This window comes from Sinohyriopsis cumingii, chromosome 4 (assembly GCF_028554795.1).
Source record: "Sinohyriopsis cumingii isolate HCF-2022 chromosome 4, ASM2855479v2, whole genome shotgun sequence".
Taxonomy (NCBI): Eukaryota; Metazoa; Mollusca; class Bivalvia; order Unionida; family Unionidae; genus Sinohyriopsis; species Sinohyriopsis cumingii.
The window spans coordinates 80389116-80413742 of record NC_142964.1 but is presented as its reverse complement, the minus strand read 5'-3'; the positions used below and the strand labels follow the sequence as shown (position 1 = coordinate 80413742).

Below are 24627 nucleotides of genomic sequence, written 5' to 3'. Positions count from 1 at the left end.
AACACTAACAAAAATGATGTAATTTTATGATAGTGACAAAGATAATGTAATTTTATGATAGGGACAAAGATAATGTAATTTTATGATAGGGACAAAGATAATTAATTTTATGATAGTGACAAAGATAATGTAATTTTATGATAGGGACAAAGATAATGTAATTTTATGATAGTGACAAAGATAATGTAATTTTATGATAGGGACAAAGATAATGTAATTTTATGATAGGGACAAGGATAATGTAATTTGTTGATAGGGACAAAGATAATTAATTTTTTGATAGGGACAAAGATAATGTAATTTTATGATAGGGACAAAGATAATGTAATTTTTTGATAGGGACAAGGATAATGTAATTTTATGATAGGGACAAAGGTAATGTAATTTTATGACAGGGACAAGGATAATGTAATTTTATGATAGGGACAAAGATAATGTAATTTTATGATAGGGACAAAGATAATGTAATTTTATGATGCCAATTAAAGGATAACTTTATTTGTTTTCCTAATGATGACATACACAAGTACTGTAGTTTCTAAAATATATACCATGAATGATATTTTCCACCCGTTGTTTTACAAATCCACTTTAAAATCCTCACAGTTGACAGGGAATCTCATTAAAATGCATAACAATAGGGAACAATTTCCCGTATTTTCAGATATTAACAAAAATGCTTTGTATTCATCCCACTGCATAGAAGAGCCTATTTTTACTATATATTCTTTGAACAACCAACTCCTCTAATCAATTATGACACGGGACTACAGTATACTATACACACTCCTCTATAACCCGCACTTAATAACAGAAAGTCGCAACCCAGATATGCCAAACCAAAATTAAATAATTGACAAAGCATTATAGAGTCAACAATGTTTGCAGCTGAGTGTCTCCTATGCATGAAAAACAGGGTATCATAGACTCTAATTATATATACAGGAAATTCATGTGCCAGAGATCCTAATTATTTATGTAGGAAAATTATTTATCACAGATCCTAATTATATATGGAGGAAAATTATGTATCACAGATCCTAATTATATATGGAGGAAAAATATGTATCACAGATCCTAATTATATATGGAGGAAAATTATGTATCACATATTCTAATTATATATGGAGGAAAATCATGTATGATAGGCCCTAATTAGCAAGGTAAAGCATGCATCACAGACCCCATTTACCCGGTATCTAAAATTATGTATCACAGGCCCTAATTATATACATATTTAATTAGACCCAATTTATATATGGAGGAAAATCATGTATGACAGGCCCTAATTATCTTTGGAAGAAAATCATGCAATACAGGCCCTAATTACCTTTAGAAAAAAATCATACATGACAGGCCTTAATTATCTATGTAGGATAACCATGTATGGCAGGATTTAATTATCCATGGAGGAAAATCATGTATGACAGGCCCTAATTATCTATGAAGGAAAATCATGGATGACAAGCCTTAATTATCTATGAAGGAAAATCATGCATGACAGGCCTTTATTAACTATGGAGGAAAATCATGTATGGCAGGATTTAATTATCTACGGAGGAAAATCATGCATGACAGGCTCTAATTATCTATGAAGGAAAATGATGCATGACAGGCCCTAATTATCTATGGAGGAAAATCACAGATGACAGGCCCTAATTATATATGAAGGAAAATCATGCATGACAGACCTTAATTATCTATGGAGGAAAATCATGACAGGCCCTAATTATCTATGAAGGAAAATCATGCATGACAGACCTTAATTATCTATGGAGGAAAATCATGACAGGCCCTAATTATCTATGAAGGAAAATCATGCATGACAGGTCCTAACAATCTATGGAGGAAAATCATGGATGACAGGCCCTAATTATCTATGAAGTAAAATCATACATGACAGGCCTTAATTATCTATGGAGGAAAATCATGGATGACAGGACCTATTATCTATGATGGAAAACTATGCATGACAAACCTTAATTATCTATGGAAGAAAATCATGGATGACAAGCCTTAGTTATCTATGAAGGAAAATCATAGATGACAGGCCCTAATTATCCAAGGCGGAAAATTATGCACGACAGGCCTTAATTATCTATGGAGGAAAATCATGGACGACAGGCCCTAATTATCTATGAAGAAAAATCAAGCATGACAGGCTCTAATTATCTATGAAGGAAAATCATACATGACAGGCCTTAATTATCTATGGAGGAAAATCATGGATGACAGGACCTATTATCTATGATGGAAAACTATGCATGACAAACCTTAATTATCTATGGAAGAAAATCATGGATGACAAGCCTTAGTTATCTATGAAGGAAAATCATAGATGACAGGCCCTAATTATCCAAGGCGGAAAATTATGCACGACAGGCCTTAATTATCTATGGAGGAAAATCATGGACGACAGGCCCTAATTATCTATGAAGAAAAATCATGCATGACAGGCTCTAATTATCTATGAAGGAAAAATCATACATGACAGGCCTTAAATATCTATGGAGGAAAATCATGGATGACAGGACATAATTATCTATGAAGGAAAACTATGCATGACAGACCTTAATTATCTATGGAGGAAAATCATAGATGACAAGCCTTAGTTATCTATGAAGGAAAATCATGGACAGGCCCTAATTATCCAGGGCAGAAAATTATGCAAGACAGGCCTTAATTATCTATGGAGGAAAATCATGCATCATAGGCCCAAATAATCCATGAAACAAAATCATGCATGACAGGTCTGAAATCTTAATTATCTATGAAAGAAAATCCTACATCATAGACCCTAATATCTATGGAAACAAATAAAGCACCAGTATCTTGATGGGAGTATGTGTGTGTGTGTGAGTTGGATTTTGTAACGTAGCTTTAACAATTTTTCCATCATATCGCTATGATGTCTGCAGTGTGACAGTTGATAGTGATGTCTATCACTGGGGTATCATGCCACAGACATGTAGCATGATGTCCCACCCAGTCACATTATCCTGACACCAGGCCAACCAGTCCTAACACTAACCTCTTGATGCTAAGCGCCAAGCAAGGCATCTGTTTGTACCATTTTTGCAAGTCTTTGGTATGACTTGGCCGGGGATTGAACCCACAACCTCCTGCATCTGAGGCGGACACTCTAACCACTAGACCACTGAAGCAGTTTGATGGTAGTAAGAAAATTAAATATCAACTACCATGATACAACTAATGATATAACTTACTGATATATGTTCAAACAAAGTGGATCTTGCCAAATCCAGTCTATGAGAACAGGATTCCCTCATTATAATTCTGCCCATGGAAGCCATAGTGTTGATTGTATTGTAGTAAGACCACATTATAATGAAGTACATGACACATGTAAGTTTACTACCACTTAATTGGATCCATGACCATACACACATTATAACAGTAAGTGTTATAATGAATGGCCTTATTGTGAGGGAATACTGTATTTATTCTATAGTTCCACTGTTGTACCATGACTGAGCCCAGGGGGACAATCTGCCATCTCAAAAAGACAGTGCCCCCTTCCCTCTTTATTTGACAAACCTCCATACCTTGATCATTATATGGGGACAGAGATACATCAAAATGCCATTTTAATAACTTAACCATGGCCTTGGTGAAACACTGGTCTCATGTCACTTCAGCTGCAAATTTTAGTCTGTACCTACCTCTCCATTAACTTAATTAAAAAATGAAAACTGATCAAAAAGTCATTTAAATATGAAGAAATGTTGAAAGGTTTGGAAAGTGCTGAAGGTGAGCAAGAACTTTTGTTCTGGTTTGGTACTTTACGGCACAGGTACAAAAGTAGATTATTTAGTGACGAGGCAATTGGAGTAAAGTTCCTTGCCAAAGGACACACCATAGTGGCTGACCCAGGCTGGACTGATGGTAGGATTCAAACATGTACCCTTTCCGTCACTAGTCTCACAGGACAAACACCGAGCCACCATGGCAAGAGATCAAGAATTAATGTAAGGATGGGTATCAGCTTAGACTCGAGTAAACTACCATATATACCCACTTATATGTCGAGTCAAACTGCAAACAAAGATCCTGATCTAAATAGCATAATGTGCCTGCATATCCAGGGCGATGTTCTTTGTTCTACTGACTACTATCAAACTGTACAGACCCAGATCTGCCAGTGACAGGCAGATCTGGGCCTGTTCAATTTGCAGTTGGACTCGACTTGTAAGCAAGTATATGCTGTTGTGTAATTTACTGCATCATCATTACAATCAGGAAAATTCAATACATCTAGCAAAATTGTGTTATACAACAGATTCACATGAATTGCTTATAAATTGATAATACCCCATTATGAACATTTTTCTGCAAATAATGTAAATGGAATTTGTTCGAATTCAAGATTTTATTTAGAGTAAATACTAATGAAATTCATGTTAATCAATAACTGTCTCCATAAAATGGTTAAAACTGAACAAGAAGTTCTTTTGGAGACACTACTGTTAATCTTAAACTATTAGCTAACTCATCCACAAATATCTCTCTAAAATATATGGAAAAAAAATCGCATGACAAATTAAAAGCATTTTCTGACAAATGTGGATATGTAGATGTGGCAACCTGTTTTAAGCAAATGGTATGTAAAACGATATAGGAAGACAAGGGGACAATTTTGCAGTACAACAAAAAATATGTGCTATTTGTCTAACATATAACATGCACAACCAACCAAAATTCACTTCATTTTTGGTGTACTTCCATGAAAATCTAACTTCTTTTTTCTGATTTTTCTCCCCAGTCTTACAGATTACAACTGTAATAAAAGCCTATTTATGTAAAGTCTCTTCAACATGATGAACCAGACCACCTGGAGTTGTCTCCCTTACATTGTTGTACCATGCAAAATTGCTAATGTGGTAGCTCAGCATTTGTTGAACAAACAATATGCCTAAACCAAATTAAGTAATTACCCTTACGTAACAAAAGACCATGTTTCAGATTCTTTGAGAAGAGCTTTTTTTCTTCAAAAGTAAGAGAGTCCAAACCATCAAATTGTTATCTAATAAAAAAGGGGTTTTCTTGTTAATCACTATAAGAAAATGTTAAGAACTTTAACCAGACAAAAACTATTTGTTTGAATGAGCTCACATCTGAAGAATTTTTAATTCCATTTACTGATTTTGGATAATTATGTTAAAAATTAAAACCAGTAAAAAAGAAAAGAAAAAAATTTTTTTTTTTTTGTTGCATAACTATGTAAACCAAACAATATCCAGGAGGGAAACTCCTTAACCCAATGCAAAGTAACAAAACATTCGATACAGAAAAGCAGAAAGATAAGAAAATAGAAGAAAGCAAATCCATGGAAAATACAGACAAGGCTAGCAAGAAAGGAAGAAAAATAAAGCCAAGAAACAGCAGAAATAGAAAAGCAATGGAAAAAAGAAGAGTAAAAAAAGTGCAAAGAAAAAAAGGGACAGAATGCAGGGGAATCCTCACCTCTGCCAACCAATGTGAAAAAAAAAATTAATATAATAATCAAGCAACACAAGCCCAATAGATGGATCCAACATAAACAGAAATGGAAAAGAAACAGAATGAGACATAAATGATACATCCAAGTCTGCTGATTATTCAGATATAAAGTCTGATGATTATTAAGATATATAAAGTCTGATGATTACTCAGATATATATAGTCTGATGATTACTCAGATATAGTCTGATGATTACTCAGATATATATAGTCTGATGATTACTCAGATATAGTCTGATGATTACTCAGATATATAGTCTGATGATTACTAAGATATATATATAGTCTGATGATTACTCAGATATAAAGTCTGATGATTACTCAGATATATAGTCTGATGACTACTAAGATATATAGTCTGATGACTACTAAGATATATAGTCTGATGATTACTCAGATATATAGTCTGATGATTACTCAGATATATAGTCTGATGACTACTAAGATATATAGTCTGATGATTACTAAGATATATAGTCTGATGATTACTAAGATATATAAAGTATGATGATTATTCAGATATATAGTCTGATGATTACTAAGATATATAAAGTCTGATGATTACTCAGATATACATAGTCTGATGATTACTCAGATATATAGTCTGATGATTACTAAGATATATAGTCTGATGATTACTAAGATATATAATCTGATGATTACTAAGATATATAAAGTCTGATGATTACTCATATATATATATATATATATATATATATATATATATAGTCTGATGATTACTCAGATATATAGTCTGATGATTACTAAGATATATAAAGTCTGATGATTACTCAGATATAAAGACTGGTGATTACTCTAGTATAATAACTCTTGTATAATAAGTCTGATGATTATACAGATATATAAAGTCAATAAATAAAAACCAGACTAAGTATAACAATAGTGACAAAACTAATGGTACTATCACAATAAAAATCCAATTCAAGATTTCTAAAAAGGAAACCACTTCCTGTGAAGCAGAAGCAGGGTTGGAGAGATGAAGACAAAATCCCCCAATATGGGAGAGTCCCTGAAGAAAGAAAATTTCACACTCAGACTTTGCAGATGAATAAAACCTTTGCAATTCCAACACTCAAAGTTAAATTCATATTAATACAAAAAATGTTTTCAATCATATCCATCTCAATAGAATTTTCAATCTAATTTATAACTCAAGCACAAGTTATTTATCACAACCATGTTTTTGATTATGTCTGCATTAAAAAATTCATTAGTTTTCACCAAAGCTAGATAACAAAGATGTTAAATCCATTTCTCATAACAATAGCACACAATGAGAAGGAGAAAAAGAGACTGTACAATAACGCATGCAACAACAAAAATATTTCCCACTTAGGCACTGTATTCATTCTTTACAATATTATTATCCATTTTGATCTTTTCTTTTCCCCAACTTTTACTGAACAGGAATTTGATACAAAAAGGGAAGAAGACTTAATAACGGAACATAGATACATGTGATGTGTATGATTTAGATTTTTAACATAGCTTTCAGAAATTTCCAGTCTTATCGCTATGATGTTGTGCAGTGTGGCAGTTTATAGTGATGTCTAGCTCTGGGGCATCATGCTGCAGACAAAGCATTATGTCCCACCCAGTCACATTATCCTGACACCAGGCCAACCAGTCCTTACACTAAATTCTTAATGCTGAGCACCAAGCAAGACAGCTGCAAGTACCATTTTTGCAAGTCTATGGCATTACTTGGCCAGGGTTTGAACCCATAACCTGCCACATCGGAGGCAGATGCTCTAACCACTTAGGCCACCAGAGCAGTTGGACATAGATACACCTGCCACTGAACACAAAACTGGAAACACAGACAACAATACAAACTTAAATGCACAACACCAAGGAGACAAATTACTGACTTTTGACAAGAGTCACAAATCCAAGGGGAAACTAGCCCAATAGGATTATTTGCCTGATGGGAGAGGAGTACAAGCCTAAGTTCAATACCTAAAGGGAACAAAGAAACCACAAGAAGTAAGATGGAACAAAACCAAAGGGCATCCACAATCCCAAATCTTTTTCCAATTTTCTCATATCAATATTCCTTACAAAAACAACAAACACTGAGAAGGCAGAACATGGTAAACAAAACTAACCACAAGTATATTTTCATGAACATTTGAACAGAAAAAGGTGACATTTTGAAGTCATAACCAGTAAAATATGCAGGGATCACTCTAGGGATGCTAACATAACTGTGTCCACTAACTAACAGCTTAGACTGAACTGTTGTCACATTGTGCAATTGGGAATGCATTCTACCATTTATACTTGCCCTCAACTCAAATCCAACTGTCAACAGCATTGACCCACAGCTGCTATCATATAACGAATTGGCAGATCTGGGTCTATGCAGTTTCTAAGAATTAATCAGTAGAACAAACATCATTGATTCTGAATTACTAGCACATTATATCCTGGCAGATAAAACTCTGTGTTGTCTGGAGTTGGATGCGACTTGTACTAGAGCAGGACTGGCCAACAAGATGTCCTTTGGGAGCCACAACACTGGAGGCATTCATATATTTTTGCAAACATCTAGAACATGTAAATATGAAGACGAGAATAGAGGATTTAAGGGAGAGTGGGAAGAGTTTGTATTTGCAGAGAGTAATGGTAATATAAAATAATCTTTTTGAACATTATTCAGTGTTTTTCAGGAGATTCTGATACCAAAAAAAAATCCAATTATTTAAGGCACATCATAAGAGCAGCACCACGGGTTTGAGCAAGCCACATCCAGCTCATGAGCCGTGCTGTGGCCACCCTTGTTTTGGATTATATACAATACATATTGAGTACCTTAACTCTGAGATAAAGAGTTTTGCCATAATCAATACATTTCTATAAAACAAGAGTCCCTCGAAGGGACTGATGCTCGAAAGACAAAGAATTTCCAGGAATCCATAGCAAGACTGCTCCTTCATTTAACTGCTGAAATTCTTGTGGAACGAGTAAATTTTCAAGATGGACACCACAGAGGTCATTTCGCATGTAAGAAAAGCACCATTTCATTTAGGAGCAACAATACCTTGGAATGAATGAGCATTAGGTTTCATGGCAATCCTCCAGGCAAGTTAGAAGTTGCAATAATAAAGCTGTGCTAATAAACAACAGACAACATAAATTCTTCTGGTCTCTGAAAGGAGATCTTAATAAATGTCCTTCAAGGGATTGATGCCTACTGACTGAAAAGAATTTCCAGGAATTCAAGATTAGACCATTTCTTTTTTTGAAAAAAAACCTGCCAAGTATTGAACTCATCTTGGTAATTTTTTTCTTCTTCAGTAACAGCAAGATTTTTATATTAGCTGCTGTGGGTGCTATACTAGCTGTAAGATTGGCACCATTTTCATTTAGGACCAACTGGACATATTATAAATCTTTGGTGAAAATGATATGTCAATTAGACTTTCCATTCAGGAGGAATAGCAATAAGAATAATTTTATACTGCATGCAATATTGACACCATTTCCATTCTGACTCAACAAGACACCACGAGAAATCATCTGATGAAAACTCCTAATCAATACGATTTTCCATTTAGAAAAAAAAAGTTATAAAATTTGCAGGATATACTTGATTAAGAATGATGTGAACTGACCAAACAGCTTTTTCAAAGATGCTCCACCAATAAAAAGTATTTCACTTTCTAAATGAATGCAGTTTATATAACAAATTGTGATCTTTTATTTCAAGGACTTTTGAAGTGTTGATAACAGTAATCTTTTAAAACTATGAGGCAAATTATAAAAGGGAGATAACTCACCCTCTGCTGCTGTTTCAATTTATTGCAAATGGTCATCTGGTCTTTACAGGATGAATCATGGACATTCACTAGACAGGCTGAAAAGGGCAAAAGTACAATGTTCATGCAATGTATACAAAGTACAGTGAAATGCTGTCCTAACTTGACCAATTCTGCCAAGATAAAAATAGGCTGACAAGAATGAAAATTATACTAACAAGGCACCGCATTATATACCTGGTTGACTCAGGATATTACTGACCAATGAGTCTCAATGGACTTCGATCTTTGGTCAAGGTATGCAGTTTTGAACAAAACTTCTTATCAAATTTACCACGAATGTGACCTCTGATTTTACTCCCCAGATTCCAGGTCAAGATGTGTGGTCCAGAACTTAAGTATTGTGCAAAACATTTTTCTTCTGTCACAGTGGTCTTGACCTTTGACCTCAAAACCAATGGATCTTTTCTATTACTGCACACGAAAGTCTTCAACAAATATGTTAATGTATGGGGTCTAGAACTGACCTTTTTTATTCTGGTGCTAATTGGTTGGTTGGTATAATACCATTTTTGTGTGCAATGATAGGTTATATATGGCAGCCAGTATAACTGGTGAGGAAGAACCCAAAATCTGCAACTTGTAAACAAAAAATCTGGTTCCGGTTTGTAATGTAGAACAAATCATATTGTGCAAAAAACATTTTTCTTCTTCCAGTCACTGTGACATTGACTTTTGACCTCAAAATCAAAAGCTTTTTTTTTACCACATTCAAGTCATCCACAAAGCTTTTGTCCAGGTCTGCAACGCAGAATGCATTTTAACGGTCCACAACTTATTTCTTCCTTCAGTAACAGTCACCTTGACCTTTGACCTTTCAAACCCAAAAGTTATAGGCTTCTTTCTGTCCTTGAGAAGAACTTACCTGTAGAGTTTGGCAAAGCTAGTTGAGAAGTTACTGAATAGTTAAAATTGGTGGAGATAGTGACCAAGGCAGAATGATGGGGTCATAACATAAAATGCTTCACCAAAAAGTAAACATATAATAATTAAAAAAATGTCCATCCCAAATGAATTCATGTGATCCTTATAACTGACAATTTAAAGAAATTTATTTTATCAAATGCAGACAGCACAATCATCATCATCATCATCATCATCATCAGTGATTTGTTGAAAGCATGTGGACCTTCGTCCTCTTACTTCATAGCATTTTATGACATGTACATGTATACATAACACATATTCTTAAAATGTTCATTTATAAAATATGCTCTATTATATAACTCTTAAATATTTTCATTTCCTTACAGGACAGAAGAACCCACTGTAATAAACCTCTTGAAACCTTTGAGAAATTTGCTTCCAGCGATGAGAATATTTTATCATTGGGACTTGAATCAAAACATTTATTGTCATATATAGGAAAATCTGAATACATGAAAAATGCATACATATGGTAAGTACATACTTTCACAGCACAGTGCAGGCTTGTTTGTCAGGCTTTTGTTGCAGACGTCACAAGGCGTGTTGTTACTAAATGAGACGGATACAAACTGGTGAGCAGATCTGTTCTTCAAATCCTTGTCCTTTTGCTGGGGAAAAAAGTTAGGAATAAATTATAACAAAACCATAATAATAAAAAACATTTAGTCGTAATATCGCATTCAATCAAATATGCAAGGACTCTCCTGCAGGAGCTGGAAATACATATTAATGTCTCAGGACATGAAATTACTACTGAACATAACAATTTTGTTAAAGTTATCCAGAATTTACAAAGAATAGGAACAAAAAGGTTTGATCTGGTACAATGGATTAGAACATACTTCACCGATGACTGAAAATGTCATGATTTTTTCACCTTTTACTTAAAGAACAATTTAAATGATACAGCCAGTGGCAACATACAAAAAACTGCACACTAGCTACTAATTAATAATACGATCACCATACAAAAAATGAGTAATGTATATACTCGCTTAAATGTCACGCCCAACTGCAAACTGTATGCACCCAGTTCCACCATCACATAATGTGCTGGCAGATCTGGATCTATGCAGTTTGCTGGCAGGAATCAGTAGAATAGACAACATACATCCTGATCTGTTTGCATATTAGGCATTGCAGATCTATGTTGTTTGCAGCTGGACAATATGTATTAGTACTGAAAGCAATCACGGAGAAAAATAATTGTTAGATGCCCGTGGAATCAATAAATACAAACTAGAATCAGCAAATCAGTCCATAAATTGAGTAACTATTCAATATTAAGTCACCTGTCACTCATTATCTATTACAGTAAGATCTTTTAAATCTTTAAATTTCATTCCAAATCAAAGTGGAAAATGACAAGAAATGAATGTAAATATCCCATTTAAAGGTCTGAATAAATACTTTGTCCATGAACCCTCAATATGCCAAAGTTTTTCTGAGCAGGTAAAATTTCAAGTTACTTGTCACTCATTTGTCTCTAATCAATTCATCAGGAGGTCTCATTTCTGAATGCCATGACCTAGAACCAGTGTTCCCTTAGTTGCCCAGTATAGTGTTATGACATTATAACTGAAACAACTAAGTGCAGATCATTCAAAAAACATACATTTGTCCTATAAACCAGTCATTACAATATTTTTACAAGTGTATATTTTTTTTTATTAAGGTGTACTAAATATATTCAACTGAACATGCAAAGCTCCATGTCACATCACCTGAAGAAATTTTCTGGAAGATATGGTCCTCATAACATTGCTGATCTTTGCTGCAGACGACATTTTGTACAAACTATGACACTTCCCAGAATTCATTTGTTTTCTTGCCATTTTATGGCACAAGATCAGTTTGTAGGTTATACTGTGCAGAGACAGATAAAGTGACTTGCTCAAAGAACCAATATGGTAACAATTCCAGGCTGATCTGATGATGGGAATCAAATCTGCACCTTCTGGGTCACAAATCCAGCACCTTAATCACTAAGCCAATGTGACTCTATATATATAGAACTTCGTGTGTAAAAACAAGCAAGAATTTGTTTTCATAACAGTTTCAGCCAGAATAAATTACTTCTTTCAAATAAGCCAAATGTTAACTTCCCACAGTACAATCACAATGTAGATGCCTTATGACAAACTCCATTATTTTGTATGGCTATGTTTATATATATATACCTGCAAGTGCACTGGAAGAACCTACACTGCTTGCACTGAAAGTTGGCAGCACCCAAACTAGATGGTTATGAATGGAATAGTCATATTAACAGTCATGTTCTGAATGAATTCCCACTAAATGTTAATAGTAATTTTAGAGTCACTTGAGTCAACCACAATCATTTTTCACAAGTACAAAATAATGAGTGAAGACGATGTAAGCTGTAATTAGAAAGCTAATGCATTTCCCTGTTTGTTTTGGTGCATCACTGCTCTAAATCTCTGGCACTGACACACATACAAATGCTTCCTGTTGATTTAATTAACCTTTCTTTATTAGAGAGTCATGATGCAAGTGTGTCTTGCTTTCTATATTTAGTTCAAAGTACCACATATAGTGTCAGTACCAACTGCAAATAACATAAGACACTGATCTGCAATTGCATACTTTACGAGCAGGGTCTATGCCATTTCTTGTACTTTCACTTGGTATCAATAACAGTGAAAGTGTTTCCACAAAAATAATATTACCATATGTAGTTGTTTATGAGTACAGTCTAACTGCAAAATGCACAGACCCAGATCTGCCATTACTTAATATGCTGGCAGATCTGGGTCTCTGTAGTTTATTAGAAATAATCAGTGTAGATGTTAATCTGCCATCACAGTATTTAACGGCAGATCAGGTCTATGTTGTTTACAACTAAATCCGATCTTTTTGTGTGAGTATATACAGCAATTCAAATCAATGATACAAGTTTGTCTTGTACCATATAAAACTCTATAAAACTGATGGTATAAGGAAATATTTCTTGCTTACTCTTGATATACTTGACAGCAAATATAAAGATTTGCAGCATCTCTGAGACAGAAGAAAACAAAGCACAAAAACAAAAACAGTGACTATATGTGGTTGAGCATCAATGGCCTCCTGGTTAGAGAGACTGAACCTTGAATACAGAGACCGAACCTGGAACTAAAGCAGTGAAGAATAAGTAGTTTCACCATAGGACTTTGAGTAATGAGACTTTTACCACAGAAGTTCAATCTTCCTCCCCTTTCCAGCTCGCTGTACAATACTATGGTACCATCAGCCAACAAGCACATATTGTGAATTCACTATTTTTTGTATAGTACCAATTTTCATCAAATTTTTGGTTGCTTGAAGCCAAAAACTAAAGATTTAATAAACAATTATTTATCAATGCAGACTACAAAACTTCATTTTCCCAATCCGCAAACAAATGTTGCGATTAGACATGTAAATCCTTGCATAACCACAAAAAAAAACACCCACGAAAAACTCTGCTCCCTATAAATCCCCATGACCAGCAAGTAGTTTTTTTTACTTTGATGAAAGCTTAACTGTGCAGTGTTATTATTCATATTCGGCAATGATTTTTAACTTTTCAATCACATACACAAACAAATCGAGAAAGCTAACATGGAGCTTTCATTGTCACACTAAGGACTTCATCAGTAGACTGATTTAATCTCTACTGACTATTAACATCACTCGATGGAATGTTGAGCAATGTTAACAGACCAAGACCAAGTTCAAGCTCATCTGAAGTATCATGGTACATCCATGATGTTTGCCCTGTCCATACTCTAACTTGGAACTCAGTAAAAATCCTAGACTGAAAACAAGCCTGGTTTTAGCAGGGAGGTAACGAATCGATCTACATCTGTGTGTACAAACCGAAACTGTACAGGGATGCAGGCCGTTACAACCTGCCACAAATTTGGGTCAATCTGTTAACATCGCTCAACATTCCATCGAGTGATGTTAACAGTCAGTAGAGATTAAATCAGTCTGATGATGAAGTCCTCAGTGTGAGGACAAAAGCTCCAGGTTAGCTTTCTCGATACTGTTTGTATATGTGATGGAAAAGTTAAAACCATTGTCAAATATGAAGTATTTTCGCGGGGTTTTTGTGTGGTTTTATCTGCACTTTTAACACATTATTAGCATTATCATGCCATGTAAATGGGAACTAAGTGCTTTTCCCAATTTTATGTTTTAGATACGTTTGTTTTCACAGATGCCTGTGCACATGTTCCAGGCCTGATAATTTCAATCTTAAAATTTTCTTAATTATTTAGTGTCAAGCCAGATTCTTCACATCATGTTGTATATACTGTATATATTGTACATAACAGATAGAAGGTCACAAGGTAGATTAGTTCTGTAACTAACTGAGTTACCTTCTCTAAATAAAGTCTTTATTATTATTATTATTATCATCAATGACATACTGCTGCATCAGCTGACATGGGCAGGTACTGTACCAGTAACCCCTGGGTTTTTGTTCTACCACCGAGCCACTGTCAATCTGACGACAAAATATTTAAGGAAAACCAAAACTTCCTTTTGTATGCTCACAATAAAGATGCAAAGAAAAACAATACTACATTGAGGCGAAATATTGCTCCATATATTTGTGTATAATAACCCCTCAGTCAAAAGACCATCTAGAAAAACAATACCACATTGAGGCGAAATATTGCTCCATATATCTGTGTATAATAACCCCTCAGTCAAAAGACCATCTAGAAAAACAATACTACAATGAGGCGAAATATTGCTCCATATATTTGTGTATAATAACCCCTCAGTCAAAAGACCATCTAGAAAAACAATACTACAATGAGGCAAAATATTGCTCCATATATTTGTGTATAATAACCCCTCAGTCAAAAGACCATCTAGAAAAACAATACTACAATGAGGCGAAATATTGCTCCATATATTTGTGTATAATAACCCCTCAGTCAAAAGACCATCAAGAAAAACAATACTACATTGAGGTAAATTTTGCTCCATATATTTGTGTATAATAACCCCTCAGTCAAAAGACCATCTAGAAAAACAATACTACAATGAGGCGAAATATTGCTCCATATATTTGTGTATAATAACCCCTCAGTCAAAAGACCATCAAGAAAAACAATACTACATTGAGGTAAATTTTGCTCCATATATTTGTGTATAATAACCCCTCAGTCAAAAGACCATCTAGAAAAACAATACTACAATGAGGCGAAATATTGCTCCATATATTTGTGTATAATAACCCCTCAGTCAAAAGACCATCTAGAGAAACAATACTACATTGAGGCAAAATATTGCTCCATATATTTGTGTATAACCCCAAAGTCAAAAGACCATCTAGAAAAACAATACTACATTGAGGCAAAATATTGCTCCATATATTTGTGTATAATAACCCCTCAGTCAAAAGACCATCAAGAAAAACAATACTACATTGAGGCGAAATATTGCTCCATATATTTGTGTATAATAACCCCACAGTCAAAAGACCATCAAGAAAAACAATACTACATTGAGGCGAAATATTGCTCCATATATTTGTGTATAATAACCCCTCAGTCAAAAGACCATCAAGAAAAACTCTTTATATACAGATAAAAATGTACCAATTTATAAAAATATGTGACCTTTAAACACGATGTCTTTACATACAAGTAGTATTTTTATACAGGTAATCACTATGGCAGGTTTACCTGTATCTAATGTAACTTTATATAAATTTATATGTGAATAGATTACTTAGCAATAAAGGTCATGTCCCTTAACAACGAATCATCTAAGGGTTGTGAGTTTGATACCCACTTAGGCCAGCCTGGGTTGGATACCTCTTCATGACCTTATAAAAGGAAGGCACTAGGCCCGTATTTCCTTGGCATGATATTGCCAATAACGTATTAAAAATGTAAGTGTATGCTGTAAGTAACATCCCAACAGAATCATGTGCTTCTCATTTCACCCCCTCCTACACATGCTATTTGTACTTCAACTAAAGGTTTACAAACGTTAGGTTGTTGACATAACAGGTGCAAATACATTACTTGCTAGAATATATAACAGGGATTACACTGGGATTTTTCTTTTCAGGAAGGTCAGAGTGACCCTCTGAATGTTTTTCAAAGGGTCAGACAGGAAAGTAAAAGGTCAATGAATGGATATTCACAGCTTAGATGCGACATAAAACATCAAAGAAGTGCTTGCATAAAAAAATTATTACCAAATATTACCAAAATGTGAAGAACAAGGCAATTCTGTAATATTTTATCTTCTATATTTCATCATTTTGCATTCAAATAAAATTTCTGTTTTGATTCTACCTCTCATTTTAAGTTTAGTTTTACACACTCTCTACTGCTGCTTCCCGCAGTATTCTCAAACTTTTTCCTCTCCAAACTTCCTGTATTTAACAATTTTTTTGAATGCTAAATTGTGCATTTGTGCAAACTGACATTGTTTCTTCACAGAGTCCCTTATATCTCCAATATGATTCAAAAATGTACATTGTACATCGTTATGTTCCAAAGTGAAAATATCAGGAGCGTCATGGTCCTAAATAAAAAAAAGAGTAATTAAGTAATTGCCTAATTTGTAGTTTTTATGAACATATATCCTGTAGATTTTACATGTTCTACCTATATCTTGATTTTTTTTATACCTTCCACAGAATTTGAAAATTTTTACCTTTTAATTTTTTTTTGGTACTTTATGTTTATGGCTTTTTTGAAGGATTTACTAGATTATATTTCTTCATTTATTTCTTTAGCCATTCATTATATTTATGTATCTACAACTTCATCTTCAATAGGCAACATTTAAGAAGTTCTTTACTGATGTACTTGTCTCAGTTTTTTTATATTCATTAGCTGGTGCAACTCACAGTAAAGAAGCTACTTTTACGTCATACACAAATTTGGTTATAACTTATTACTCCCAATAAATATAGTAAATTCCAAAGAATACTATACTAAAACCTTGCTAATAAGACCACTAACCTTGCTATTAAGGCCATTAACTGGACTAAGAAAAGCAGTCCTATTATAAGGCAGGGTTTGTTTATGAGGTCCATTCAAAAGTGAAAGATTTTGTTTCGTGATTTTTTAAAATGGTGATCAGATCTTAAAATTAGGCAAGTCATTACGTGGATATTTACTGCATTTCCAAATTATTATTATACAACATTGATTTTACAGAAAATGAAAAAATAAAACAAGTTGAAGTTACTTCTCCTTTTGGAATTTATCACTGGCTGGTGGGGCAAAGAACATACATTAAAAGAAAAAAGTACAAATTATATACACTGACCACTGATAACAAAATCAGAGATAACTATGAATATATCATACTTGATCTTACATTGCAATATTAAATTACGCAGATTTATGTCTCCTCAGTTACCCTGCATGATAGATATTTTCACTTTCTAATGACCTTGACTTTGCATAATGGGACAAGGGTGGTAAAGGTGCATGAATATGGAAGGATAGTTTCCTATTTCCAGTCCAAGAATGATATAGTATTTCTCCCATGGAAAGACCTCACAAAACACAACCCACAATTGAAAATCTAAAAAGGTTCCTCTCATGAATTTATTAACACAGCACTGAGTAATGTATGAGAGAGAGAGACTGGTGATCATGCTGTACCAACACCACAATTATAAATGTCCTACCAGTTCCATAATTTAAAATGTAATTCATTTTAAACTTGCAGAATGTTAAATTATTAAAAAAATTTAGTCTGAACTTGAGGCATCTTTTTTTCCATGATAACTTCTTAAGAGTTTCCCCATCTTATACGGTTCCTCAGAATATAATTGACCCCATGAATAAAATCATACAAAAGTATAACTCTATGGATTGAAAGAAAACAAAGTGAAGTTTTCAAAACACCATTGTTTAGCATTTTTTGAGAGTGCTCAAGATAATACAGTTTAGCATATTTCACTATTCTTGATATATCACTGTTCTGTACACACTGCAGTACTCGACATATCGCATTTCCATAATATCATGTTTCTTAATATAATGCGATTCAGTAAGTAACACAGTCTTGGAGCCAGACTACCATGTTATAACAATGGACAGCTGTACTTTGATCATAAACTTGGAATTAGTTTCTTTAAAATTAACAATCATTCTGGTAAAGGCAAGGACTGCACTATGATTCTAGTACTTAATGAACTTTTTATGCACCTTCTCTGTACAGTGTATCGATAGATGATACTCTGCGTGTGTGTGTGTGTGTGTGCGTGATTTGGATTTTTAACGCAGCTTTAATAAAGTTTCAGTCATATCGCTACGATGTCTGCAGTGTGACAGTTTATAGTGATGTCTAGCACTGGGGCATCATGCCGCAGACATGTAGCATGATGTCCCACCCAGTCACATTATCCTGACACGAGGTTGACCAATCCTAACACTAACCTCTTAAGGCTGAGCGCCAAGTGGGGGAGCTGTTAGTACCACTTTTGTAGGTCTTTGGTATGACTTGGCTGGGGATCGAACCCACGACCTCCCTTATCCGAGGTGGATGCTCTAACCACAAGGCCACTGGAGCAGTCAACAATAAATTGTAGTTACTATATGTACTTGCTTATGAGACAAGTCCAACTTCAGTTTGCACAGATCCATATCTGTCATAGCATAGTGTGCCTGAAGATAAGAGTCAATGTTGTTTGTTCTACCGATCACTCCTAACAAACTTCACAGACCCAGATCTGCTGGCACATTACACAATGTAAGATCTGGGTCTGTGCAGTTTGCAGTTGGACTCTTCTTATAAGCATTTACATTTTGCATTGCAATGAAACCTATATAAAAAAGTAGTACACATCACACATGCTGCACCAAAGAAACAATAATTTAAGGAGGTTACACTTGAACAATAACAAGCTAATTTAATGAGGCTACACCATTAACAGAGTGCAGATCACTATAATGTTCTGTCTAAGCAGCAGCATGAGCTACAAACAACTTTCTGCAAAACAGTAATAATTACCCATTTGAACAGGTGTTCTTGATTGAAAGCGGAGGGTAGGGGTCATGAGCGAATGAGTTCAGATTTTTAACTACAGCCACTTTTTCTGGACCATATATTGGCAATTCAATATTTTGGGTGGTTTATCAATTTTTGTTTATCTTATGGTTGCCATGAGTTTTAACACCCATCAGGCATTGATAACACCATATTCTTCAAAAATCCATAAATTTAGGTACCAATAAAAATGTGATTTTTCACAAAAAGCACATAAAGTTATTCCCATGAAAATAAATGAATTCACATTAATTGTTAAGCATTGGTCTTTCAAGTCTTCATCTCCTTCAAACCACATTCTCTCCAAACAAGATCAAGTGTCTTGGTAAATTCTCAAGTTTTTCAGTATGACTACATTCCAAACCCTTCAAGGGCTTGACGCCATACCACAATGGTAGAATTGGTAAGCGTAACTGTCAGTTTAACTCCATGCAACTCCAACTCTGAAAGCTTTTGGTTTTTGCTAAAAGTTTTTGTGTGTAGTTATAAGTCCCCAATGGATAGCTAAAAAATGGGGCACTAAAACCAGGAAGCACTTACCTTACTCTGACTTTACTGCCAGATCAAGGTCATTGAAAATCTTGGTTCAGTTTTCTGTTAAAGTTTTTCTGTATCATCAAAAATCTCAAATCGGGGGGAGGGGAAGAAAAGGGAGAGCTGTTATCACACTTGGACTGTAGAACCGAGAAGCCCTTTCATATCCAAGGTTAGTTGATTATAATCCAAAGAAAATTATTGGTAACCATATATAGGAAACCCACAAGGAACATTATCCACTACGTCTCCTAAATTCTTGAGCCTAACACTTGATACAGCCACTTCTTGGTATATAAATATACAGGAAATAACAACAAAAGAGTGAAAAAGATCAGAAAAGATACAAGGTTGAAATTCAAACTTGATTTAAAAAAATCATTAGATTTTTTTCTCTCACCAAGATAGGACTTTTTTTGGAATATGGGGATATTATCTGGCATACCTGCACCAAGTATGAGAATGATGAAATAGAAAAAAATACAATCTGAAGCAGATAGAATCATTGGTGGGCAAATCTATATCATTGGCAAGAATTCTGGAAGGTGCTACAAACACAGAATTATAACATTTTTTAAAATAAATCATGGAATGGCTCCATGATACATGTGGGTTTTCAGTTCCACCAAGTGTTCAGCTGTAAGTAATAGACAATTTCATGAGAGGACAAACCTCTAAATGCCTTTTTCGCCAGTACAAATCAATGCCAAAATTCATTTTTACCAAAATCTGTAGGTATATAAAAAAGTTCAAATCAATTACTATCAAGGTTAAAGATTAGCACAAATTATGCACACATGACATTGACCAGGTTGGAGTCTAATTACCAAGGATCTCTTCAAAACCATTCATCATTTAATAATAGATGTTCAAGCAGCAAACCAGAAACCGCAAAACATTTTCTCTTAGACTAAAAAATGTTTCGGGCAGTAACTATCAGTGGAATTTTGCCCAGTAGTATAGATACTGCTTATATTAACTAGATGTTCAAATTAATCTATTTTAATTAACTAGAAATCCAAACTAATCCACACAATAATCTGATTCATGTCCTTTAATCTGAAGATGAAACTTTACTGATAATACAATCTTTGTATTGAAATAGAGGCACAATAGTGTAATATACATCGGTCTGCTTGTGCCATTAATTAGCCCTGATTGGTTATGGATGAGTAATGGCTATAAATGTCCGATTTTATTATTTAAACTTTAAAACCAATGCTTAACTCGTGACTAAGCAACATTTAAAAAGAGAGAGACGAAACAGTCTTTATACATATGTGGTAAATTTCCCCCTAATCGCCATTCAATTTTACAATAAAAATAAACAAGTTTCAGTCAAAACCTGAAGCAACCTAGTGAAGGGCCCATTATTATCGAGGACTGGTGGAAGATATCTGGGACATAAAGTCTGACATTCTAGCACATCGGAAATCTGAGCAACCACTTTTTGCTGATTAAACGATGTCAGAAAATCTTGCCACATGTTCACTCATTGAGAAATTCTGGTTAAATAATCTGGGTTACAAGGAATGTTCACCGCCTGAAAATTCCTTCCTATTCTAAAGACTGGTTATGAGAAAACAGCTTTTGAAGGTTTTTGTAATTTTAGAGTCTGCAGCCATTACTGAATGCAGATCTGCAGCATATGTATTGAACTGACACTTTTTCATGCTACAATGCTTTCTATCACATTTGGTCAAGCTCAACAGTGTTTTTTAAGAAGTTATTTTTCAATGTTATCTATTTTCCTTTTTATTTTCCTTTTATAGTAACGGTCTTTGGCAATACTGGATGTTGTCAAATCTGGTCAAATTTTGTTGAGCAATTTATGAGAAGTTGTATAATATTTTTAACCAATCGCAGCCATAGTGGATGGCATAATGGCATCTTTTTAAATAAATTTGAAACACCTTCATGTTAGATGCTTTCTGCCAAACTGAGATGAATTGATTGCTCCAGTGTTTACAATGATAAGTCATCTGTTTGGTATTTTGCAGCACAGCAACACATGAAGGTCATTTAATTGCAAACAACTGCAGTAAAATGTTTGTCCAGGAGCCCACCATGGCAAGCCAACCAGGGCTAATACAATGGTAATATTCAAACCTGCACTGCTTAGACTGAGTCCAACATGTGAACCACTGAGGTGCAGCTGTCCAAAATGTGAGAAATATATACTGTTGATGGGTGATGAACAAATGACACAAGACGCATGCTGGATACAAAGGCATAACCATGTGAGCCAAAAAAATGTATTATGGGCAGATTACACATTTTTGGTAATACAGCACTTTTCAAACAACATAGAGAAACTTAAAAACTTTCAGAAGAAAACCAAGAAAAGACCACTATGATCACCATAAAGATATTGAAAAAAATTCTGGATATCATCATCTGCTTCATACTGCAATTTCCTCCCATCTGATCCTGTGGATATAACAGATCTTCCAGCAAGCCCCTCCTGTATTCATGGTTCATTGCCAACACAATAAACACCATTAACATAAACAGTTTTTCCTGGTAGTACAGATACCACACCATTTCCACTAAAAGCAATACATTTTATTGCCAAGGATGATGGAAATTTCAGTTGTAAACTTACAGAAAATACATTGCTTCTTCTACACAATGGGTACATTTTATACTTGTTTGCCTGATACATTATATACTGGTTTGCAAAGGTACATTATATACTAGTTTGCATGGTACATTATATAATAGTTTGCATGGTACATTATATACTGGTTTGCAATGGTACATTACATACTGGTTTGCAAGGGTACATAATATACTGGTTTGCAATGGTACATTACATACTGGTTTGCAAGGGTACATAATATACTGGTTTGCAATGGTACATTACATACTGGTTTGCAAGGGTACATAATATACTGGTTTGCAATGGTACATTACATACTGGTTTGCAAGGGTACATTATATACTGGTTTGCAAGTTGGATCCAACTGCAAACTGCACAAAAAACAGATCTGCCATTGCACAATACATCAGCAATCTGTGCAGTTTTTAGGAGTAGTCAGTGGAACACAGATTTTGATCTGCCAAGCCAATTTACTTGGATGGATTATATTGTTCACTTTCAGAAGTAGAAAAAATATTGTGGACCTAGATTTTTCACTAGGCAACAACAGATCTGGGTCTTTCCTGTTTAATGCGTAGTGTCTATTGTACACTAGGCAACAACTGATCTGGGTCTTTCATGTTTACTGCATAGTCAATTGTACACTAGGCAACAGACCTGGGTCTATCCTGTTTAATGCATAGTGTCTTTTGTACACTAGGCAACAACCGATCTGGGTCTTTCCTGTTTACTGCATAGTGTCTATTGTACACTAGGCAACAACTGATCTGGGTCTTTCATGTTTACTGCATAGTCAATTGTACACCAGGCAACAGCAGACCTGGGTCTTTCCTGTTTAATGCATAGTGTCTTTTGTACACTAGGCAACAACCGATCTGGGTCTTTCCTGTTTACTGCATATTATCTATTGTACATGGGGCAACAACTCATCTGGATCTTTCCTGTTTACTGCATAGTCAATTGTACACCAGGCAACAGCAGATCTGGGTCTTTCCTGTTTCCTGCATAGTCTCTTGTACAATAGGCAACAGCCGATCTGGGTCTTTCCTGTTTGCTGCATTGTGTCTACTGTACGTACACAAGCACTATAGTAACAGCTTCACAAGAACAACTCTGGTGACTTATTAACATGGACCATATTGATACAGATTTATGTAAAGCAAACACCATGTCCTGTTGTTGTTAAAGACAATACACAATTAGATCTGTTGTAAATAACAAATGTTAGGTCTCTGTTTACCCAATGTGTAGCTCCCCTCATTTCTAGAAAGGATATTCTTGGTAATGATTGTTGATAGGGCCTTAAGGTCATGAACCAAACCTGGCAATAGAACTTCTAGAAAAACACTGCTGTCACTCAGGCATCTGGTGGATAATTGTTTTTACTTTTACAGGATTAGTGTTAAAGATATTCACAAGGTCAATGTAGGTTATTACCATACTGTGTGTGGATGCTTGAAACCTTAGCTACAATTCACAAATTGCACTTGCTTGCTATACTAGTGTTACCACTTACTTGTTATACTAGTGTTACCATCACAGATTCTTAGCTACAATTATTCAAACAGTTCTGATGTTCTATTACAATAAAGGATATATTTCATTAAAACAATATTCTACGGGACTACGAAAGTGAATGTCATTAACACGTAGAACCTTAATTATTATTACCTGCTCAGATTCACACTTGCTAAAAATATATAACCAGCCAAAAGTAAAATCCTGTTTGTTACCCAAATTTTTCAATGTTGCACAAAAATTATCAAACCGTCTGCCGGACATTTTACTGACTCCAACCCCCACCCCATCTGATGTGGTTCAATATCATTGATACATTGACGAATCCCAGTATTACTCTGGTAATAGTGTATCATGTGATTTGACAACTATCAATTTAGTGGTTTTTGTGAAGAAATCAATTAAAGAATTTTATTATTTATTAACTCTGACAACATCTAATGTTGGCTCATCGTCAGCTCTCTGCCAGGATGTTTGCTGTCAGATTTGGTCCAATTCTGTTTCCCATTTTTTTTTTTTGCGGTGTCAAAACATTTTTTCTGTAGTTAAGGAATCCATGCTGAAATATTTCCAGTTTCAGGGGTAAGATAATTACAAAAACACTGTATAGTTTGAAGAAAAAAAAAACATACCATTGCTACTGGCTTCTATAGTCAAGCC

The 24627-nt window shown here is 34.6% G+C and overlaps 1 protein-coding gene across 13 annotated transcripts in view; it reads right to left on the bottom strand.

The window, feature by feature from the left end:
• The window catches only part of LOC149801529 (rho guanine nucleotide exchange factor 28-like), a 318392-nt gene that overhangs the window by 127365 nt on the left and 166400 nt on the right, over positions 1–24627 (bottom strand). For all 13 annotated transcript variants that reach the window (XM_089955712.1, XM_089955716.1, XM_089955715.1 and 10 more), the window contains 2 exons: positions 10774–10897; positions 9324–9400 (listed from right to left, as the gene is read on the bottom strand). In XM_089955712.1, the coding sequence (XP_089811838.1) occupies positions 9324–9400; positions 10774–10897 (201 nt within the window). The remainder of the gene's footprint in view (positions 1–9323; positions 9401–10773; positions 10898–24627) is intronic.